General features: G+C 35.7%; 1 protein-coding gene across 1 annotated transcript; it reads left to right on the top strand.

Annotated features, from left to right (window-relative positions):
- The first annotated feature begins 2,990 nt into the window (after positions 1 to 2,990).
- Positions 2,991 to 4,513, top strand: LOC139865074 (uncharacterized). Its single transcript, XM_071853613.1, has 5 exons — positions 2,991 to 3,054; positions 3,272 to 3,362; positions 3,552 to 3,668; positions 3,805 to 4,097; positions 4,192 to 4,513. The coding sequence occupies exons 4-5, from the start codon at positions 4,001 to 4,003 to the stop codon at positions 4,416 to 4,418; spliced, it is 324 nt and encodes a 107-aa protein (XP_071709714.1). The 5' UTR covers positions 2,991 to 3,054; positions 3,272 to 3,362; positions 3,552 to 3,668; positions 3,805 to 4,000; the 3' UTR covers positions 4,419 to 4,513.
- The last annotated feature ends 3,555 nt before the right edge of the window (positions 4,514 to 8,068 follow it).

The following is an 8,068-nucleotide window of genomic DNA, read 5'->3' as shown; positions in this document are numbered from 1 at the left end:
AGACAATGATCATTAGCCAAACGAACTTTACCAAGGTTACCTGTTCGTATATTCTTCATCAAATGTGGACTTGGGGTAGCATGAAACGATGCTCCTGAATCCATAACCCATGCATCAATTGTATTCTCAATGCAGCAAACAAGGACGTTATCATAATCATCTGTTGCAACTGCAACATTAACTTCCTTTGGCTTTGATGATGTTACTGGCTTAGTGCACTGGTTTCGGAAGTGTCCAGTCTCCTGACAATTCCAACATTTAATATCATTCCTCGTTCTCGACACACTCCTCCTTCTTGACTTTGACCTGCCCCTGGTGGTGTTACTTCTGCCTTTCCTCCTACCCCTCTCTTCTGTGCTCAGCAAGTTTCCTGATGGTTCTCCTGAACTCTTTCTTCTTATATCTTATCCAAGAATAAAATCACGAATGCTCTCAAACTTTAGCTTTGAGGACTCTGTGGATCCACTGATAGCTGTGACTGAACCTGACCAGCTTTCAGGTAACGAAGATAATAATAGAAGAGCTTTGACTTCGTCATCGAACTTGATATCAACTGACAGTAACCGAGAGATAATATTATTGAAGTTATTAACATGATTTGTTACTGAAGCACCTTCTTTCAACCTGGTGTTTACCAACTGTCTGATCAAAAAGCAGACGGCTTCTCATACATATTTGCTAAGGTCTTCATCAAACCATGTTTCGTGGTTTCATTCACAATATTAAAGGCAACACTTTTTGTCAACGTGAGTCTGACAACTGCTAGGGCTTTCCTGTCAAGTGTTTTCCACTCGTCGTCTTTCATTCCTTCTGGTTTATTCTCATTCAAGGCTTCGGTCAGATCCTTCTGACATAACAAATTTTCAAGCTGCATCTTCCACCACCCAAAATCTTGCCCATCAAACTTGTCGATTTTGATCCTTCCTTCTTCTGCCATTAAAAAAAATTATTGGATCTGAGAACAACAGCAATCTGATCTGTAACAGTAGTAGTAAATATGTCACAGCAGAGTCTGGTGAGTCTGGTGACGGCTAGGGTTGATCTGGATCTGTAACAGCAGAGTCTGATGGCGGATAGTCCTGATCAGCAGAGTCTGGTGGCGGCTAGGGTTTAGCACCTGCAATCTGATCTGCAATCTGATCTGTAACAGTAGAGTCTGGTGGCGGCTAGAGTTGATCAGCAGAGTCTGGTGGCGGCTAGGGTTTAGCACCTGCAACCTGATCTGCAATCTGATCTGTAAAAACAGCAACAACAGCAGCAGCGACTGGATCTGTAACAGCAACAGCTATGATTGACGGCTAGGGTTAGAACCTGAGCTCTAGATACCAGTTGTTAAGGCTAGAACCTGCCTTCTATCAGAGTAGAACCCTAATCGATTAACAATCACAAACGAGCAAGCCGAATAATAAACACAGAATAAAAACAACACGAGAATTATAGTGGTTCGGTTTCTAGGTGAAACCTACATCCACTTTGGAACTAGAGAGTATTTTATTGATTTAGAGGTGATGATTTACAAGTACAATGAGAGACTATATATAGATCAAGAAAGAACAATAAAAGTCGACCCAACCAATTAGGGTTGGCCACACCGTGACTTGGTCACAAAGTAATCTCCAGGCGGTTCTTATTGGGCTTAAATACCAAAGCTTACACCTCAACAGGTGATGGAACTGGAAACTTGGAATGCAAAAGATGGTAAATCTATTAACAAACTAATGTGTTTTCATTGATAGAATGTGAAGTGTATTACTTCAGAATATGAAATTAATAGGTTTGAAGTATCGTTATTATTATTTTTTTTTGTAGACTTAGTGAACCATTCGATAAATTTCAAATTGAGGCAATTAGGTGCATTACTTTGCTGGACTTTTATGCTGAATTGGTTAACAATTTCTCAAATACTTTCAGATTGCAAGTTTACATGCTTAAAGATTGGATGCGTGTTGGTGAACGCCGACGGTGGGATTTGTTGTGCCATTGTACGTAAGCTTTTGGGTACTCTCTACAATCGATCGTTATTATCTTATATTTGTGATTTCTTATGTACTGTTTATGTGTTTGTTCTTCAATTAACTATTTCTATTGTTTTCCCTTAATCTGCTTGTACTAAAATTGATCTTTCTTATTGCCTTTTGATCAGGTTATTCGTATTTTGTTGCTCGAACACATAGGTATTGGCCTTTAATTATTTATTTATTTAATTTTAATATATGATGAATTGTTGATGACTGGATGTTTTGTTTTTTAAGCTGTTTCTTTGGTTCTGTGTCACTTACTGTGTAGGTACTGTTTCAGTCAAGAAACTGTATAGCGTCCACCTAATTTAACCTGAAGGTAGGTGTTTGCAATTGTTTTAACCTAATGGCTTTCTGGTCAGATACTGTTTCTCGGATGATATTATATCACATTGTCACCTATGGACTCACCAGAATCACAATAGTTACAATCCGGTAATCATGTGCTAATTCTTTTTTCAAAATGAAGCTACTCATGGTCATCATACTAACAACCAGCAATATATTTCTGTGAACGCTTAACCGATTTCTTCATATCCTTATTGTGGAAATGAAAATATTAATGATGGGTATAATTTGTATATTGTTAATGAGAATAACGATAATAATGGAAAAGGACTATTGTTGTTACAATTTGAAGTGGTAACACTCAATCGTATATCGATTCTAAGGATGCGAATAAGTCGAGGTAAAAAAAAAAAACTTGCACCTTTTTTTTGGAAAATTATTTGGATAATATAGTTTTAGTTTTTGATGTAAATTTTTTGCAGCTATTGATCGTCATTCAAACAGATCACACAGTCTATTTAGAATATTGCAGGGAATAACTTAAAGAATGCTGAACTCCAAGTAAATAAGTTTTTTGCTTATAATGAGTCTAATCACTCTTAAACAGATTTTCTATTTTTTTTTTTTTTTTTTTTTTTTTTTTTTTTTTTTTTTGCGAATTATCTGCAGCATGGAACAGTTAGTCAAGATTATGGGCATTTGCTTAGCTACGAGTTAAGAAATCGAATAGTACAGCCAAACAAAAAAAGTAAGGCGATAACCTTCAGAGTTTGCTTTTTAATTTTTTTTTTTTACCACCTGCTTTTTTATTATGAATGTCCAGAGTCACATTCAGAGTTTGCGGTTGGTTGGCAATTACCTTTTACATATTTCGTTGACTATTGAATGATGTTCATGCTGTGCGGTTGCTTAGTAATTAGTTTTACAACAACCTTAACAAATATCAGCTTAAACACTACTTGCAGGGATCGAATTTACGTGTTAAGGCACAAACAAACAGGTTGCACTTAAACAGGTTGTGACCGGAGTTCTATTATAATGCACAGTGTAATCAAGGTATTCACCGTAATTTAATCTCCGTCTCCGATTAGGATTTATTTTCAGTTAAACCACCAACGATGCGGCAACACAAATCTCAGATTATCTAGGATAACCATAAAAGGATTCTTCAACATTTTTATTTTATTTTAGGCTTCGTGTTTATTAAATCGATATAAAGCCTAAGGGTTTATTAATTTTTGTCAGAAGTAGGATAACGAATCATGACCGACGAGTAAATTTACAAGAAGAAGCGCTTTGAATACAGTTTTTTTACTATTGAACATCAACTTGCAGATCGGGTGTCCATCTTCCTTAATCATGGTATTATGCTTATTTTAGTCTCTGAAATTTATAACTTAGTTGTTATTTAATTTTTTCAATAAAATAAATTCAGTTCATACTAATCTAAATTTCATTTTTTTTTAGTTTACTAATTACTGATTTTTGGAAATTTAAGTACGCGATTAATCTAGCGCGCCAAAAGAATACCTCAAGTTTGTTGGGAAGCAGGTTTTTCACAGAGTAGGAAGCTACTGTGAAGTACATGAAATAACCTTTTCATTGATAATCTCAGTAAGAGTTTTTTGTGTAGAAGATGCCTTTAGAATGGAGTTGCCAAGCCCATGAGTCATTTTCCTTGTAAGTAAGTTGGTATGATTCTAGAGCACTCTGCAATTCCACTAATTCCTTCAAGGTCCTGCCACTTGGATTTCTTGACCAGTCCCATGAGAGGAAGCCCACGAACTATTGGTAAAACTGATGTGTAAAAGCTTGTATGTAATAAAATTTAAAAGTGCATAATTTCTTTTTTTTTTCAATTTAAACTGATTTGTTACAATTTCAGATGAGCCGAAACGAAAGGAAAAACGGCAAAAGGGTACGGGTGGATCGTCTGGTATTCTTGCTCCAATTCAACTTTCAGATCCACATATGGAGAAAGTTGATGAAGCCTACAAATTAGTGGCTGCTAAATTGAAGAAGGAAAAAAACTGGAAATTTGAGGATGATATGAAGCTAGATTTCGAGAAAGATGACAATCTTTATTTGGCTGGAGTATGTGCTCTAATTTGACAAAAAAGAGTCGTGTATTGGTCTGATAATCAGGTACTATACATGAATTGAAAATGACTTTTATGGTTGATTAAATTTTAGGTTCATTTAATTTGAGTGACTGATAATGAGAATTATTTTCCTTTTAGGTTTGTGTTTTTTGTTTAACAGGTTATTTTCCTTTTATATATTGTTGTTACCTTTATATATTTCAGAATATTTGAGTTAATTTGTGGTGTTTAGGTTACCTGAAAACACGCAACAGCCACGGTGATCCATTTTTTCACAGATCGCTTTATGTACATGAATGAGCTTGATTGTTTCTTATTATTATTGTGTTGTCTTTGGTTCAGTGTTGTCGTTGTCTGTAGGTTCGGGTATATTGTATGGAAAGATAAAAAAGGCAATGATGGTTTTGTGTTTTACTAATTGCGGATGTTGTTTTTGTAGCATTGTGCACGAGTTGTTAGTTGTAAGGGTTGTCACTGAAGTTAATTTTGTAGAATCAGAGAAGAATGGGTCGTTCACGAGCTGTTAATCACTCTACCGAGGAAGATTCGAATAAAAGGTTTGAATTTCAACTTTGATCCTTAGTCTATTTTAGTATGGAAGGGTTATCATTCTGCAATTTTCAACTTGTATAGGCAGAATGCGTATTTAGTAGGTTGGATTAGACGGTTTCGGTGCAAGTATGGATGTGGTTTGGTTGCCTTTTGAAGCTTAAGCATGATGTGAATGCAAGCTTGTAATGGTTAGCTATTTGGTAATGTAAATTATGGTAGGTTTGTAACCTTAACACTTTGTGATGTAAGTTAACTCAAAAATTAATACCTATGATCGAATGTACTTAAAATTTGTGATATGGCTATCAACAAATGATGGTCATTTTTGGATAGACTAATTGTTTTTTGTTGTAGTTTGTGTACCCCAAAACACATGAAGTAAAATGTGCCGTCTAAATCGATAGCTTGCATTAAAATCGCATAAACCTTAAAGCAGCAACGCGCGAACCCTCAAATCTTGTTGATAACATAAAACACGATAAGGTTATGATAAAATTATTGAACTAATAACTTACAAAATAATAAAAAACACGATCAAGTTATGATAAAATTAGTGAACTAATAACTTACAAAAATTAAACAATTAAAGAAATCTTTACTAGTGATAGATATCAACTAATCTTTACTAGTGATAGATATCGACTAACACTGTCGTCACCTGCGATCAGTAGTTATATATGACTAAGTTCATCTCCAGTCGTGAATTGATATGCATACCCAAATCGCTATTGTTTAGAACTAGAAAAAAATTCGACCATGCGTTGCTGCGGTTGTATTCAACGCACGGTCGAATTTGTATATACGTTGTTTGGTACCTAATATATCTAGTAGGCTGAGTTGCTTGTTGGACGCGCATGTATATATATAAAATATAGCCCAAAATATTTAGTGTTTTTTTTAACGATGTCCGTTTCTTGTATAGTTAGTCGCGTTGTGTTCGTAAAATTATTTCGAGTTGAACGGTGGTCTCGGAAAAATTTAACTCGCACCGAGCAAGAATATATGGCCCGTTATTTAGTGTTTTTTAACGATGTCCGTTTCGCGTATAGTTAGTCACGTTGTATTCGCGAGATTTTTTCGAGTTGAACGGTGGGCTCCGAGAAATTTAACTCGCACCGAGCGAGAAGATAGGATCCGTTACAAATTCGGGTGGAATTAGTTGTTTTTATTTTAATAAAATTATATATTTACACTTTCTACCCCTGAAAAGTGTAAACTTGAGGGGTCTTTGTGTAAATTGAGCGAAAGTGAGGGACCGTTTGTAGTGTGACCGCAAACTCAAAATGACGATGCGTTAAAAATGAAACGACCTAAAAGCCGGTGGCTTTTAGTATATAGAAGTAGCCGGTGGCTTTTAGTATATAGAAGTAATAATAATAATAATTCGTGAACATTGATATTTGAGATTCAATTAACCATTGAGATTCGATTAACCCTTGAATTGAGCCGGTAATTTATTGGGAACCCTGAAGAAGGAATTGTATTTATAAGAGAATACACAATCAAAATCAGTTAATCCAATAATATACCGTGACTTACATATTACAGTTTCGATAGATTGGAATGGAATTTTTTTTTTTTTTTGAACTGTTGGTTGAATGTTGGTTAATGGACTAACCGACAAAGTTAAGTATGATGCTTAACCAAAGAATATGTTTTGATGATGATACATACATATGCATAAGTGATGATCGACATCTTAACATAAAACACGCAAGTTCACTAATCCATACTTGATCTTGTAAATGACCAAGTTAAACAAAACTTATAAGGATCATTGAAGTACACGGTCAAAGTACGATCGACCGTATACTTAGCCGTAGAAGCCCAAACTGAATCTGCAACTCAGTTTTATGAAAACAAGTTGCACGGTCGCCACCACGGTCAACCGTAGTGCGATCGCAGAATTCTCTGTCACCATTTTTGATCAAATTTAGTTTGACCACTTCCCGACATCTATAATTCATGAAACCTTTCTCAACACGCTTAGAATAGATGCTCCCTCCACACTCAATTGAGTTTTGGTCATAAAAACACTAATCTTGGTTAATTACGCTTGATTACATCTTAATGACAAATTAACCATGATTAGGCATAACACGTAAGTGTTAACCAATAACTTGTGATCTTAAAACTTGTCTAGACATTCTTAGGATGATCACCAAGTACCAACACACATAAACTAATGTCACTAGAACACTAATTACAATTAAAGATTACTTAGTGACAAATTAAGGCTAAATGAAGAACAATATTTTTAAGTATATCTAGTAAAGACTTGTAATCCTAAAATACACTTAGATACATTTAGGATGGTCACCAAGTCCCAATTAGAGATTGCTCTTCCCTTGTGCATGTGTTGGACGTTAAAGTGTTCTTACACATTAATCATGCAATATGTTATATTGCAAGTAAGCATGCTAAAGTTTAAACCATAGTGTTGTGCAAATATCTGATATCGGCCAAAGAGTCACGTTTTTACCCCCGATATTAGGCCCTAAATCCATAAAAGTTCCAAACTTTATCGCAAAAATAATCGTTTTGTCGGTTGATTTTGTAGATTAAGTAATTACGAAGACGGTGCAAAAAGAATCAAGTAAAACGGAGCTAAAACGAAGAATCTAGAGCGAAAACGGTGAAAGACAAGAAATCAAGTTACGATCTAGTGATTCCAGCTGACCAGGCAAGCCAAACGGCCTGCCAAACGGGCTGCCAAACGGCTTGCCTGTATGAAAAATGGCCTGCCACACGGCCAGTACAAACGGGCATTGCAAACGGCTGATTAGATCAAACGGGCACAGCAAACGGCTTGCCAAACGGCCTGCCAAACGGCCTGCCAGCAGTTTGCTGGCAAAATTCAAGTCTATTTAAAGGGCTCTTTCCATCCATTTCAACACACACTCAATTTACAATTCATTTTATAATGCGTTCCGATATTACCATGTTAGCGTAATTAATCTGTATGTTGCCATGATAGAAGTTTTGGTTAGCGTAGTTATGTTAAATTAGTACGGTTACTGTTATTATGCTGAACTTGTGAGTCTGATAGATTTGTATGCTAGCATCTTAAGGATTGACCAACCTAGGTTGTGATCAGGACTTGTCCAC

This window comes from Rutidosis leptorrhynchoides, chromosome 1 (genome assembly GCF_046630445.1).
Source record: "Rutidosis leptorrhynchoides isolate AG116_Rl617_1_P2 chromosome 1, CSIRO_AGI_Rlap_v1, whole genome shotgun sequence".
Taxonomy (NCBI): Eukaryota; Viridiplantae; Streptophyta; class Magnoliopsida; order Asterales; family Asteraceae; genus Rutidosis; species Rutidosis leptorrhynchoides.
Note: the sequence above shows the minus strand (reverse complement) of the source record. Positions and strands in the feature narration are given on the sequence as shown.

Bases quoted from the DNA above. Each gene is read 5' to 3' on its own strand.
- LOC139865074 (XM_071853613.1), top strand. From the start codon at position 4,001: ATGATTCTAGAGCACTCTGCAATTCCACTAATTCCTTCAAGGTCCTGC. The intron at 4,098-4,191 runs GTAAAACTGATG...TTACAATTTCAG, and splicing joins AGGAAGCCCACGAACTATTG to ATGAGCCGAAACGAAAGGAA.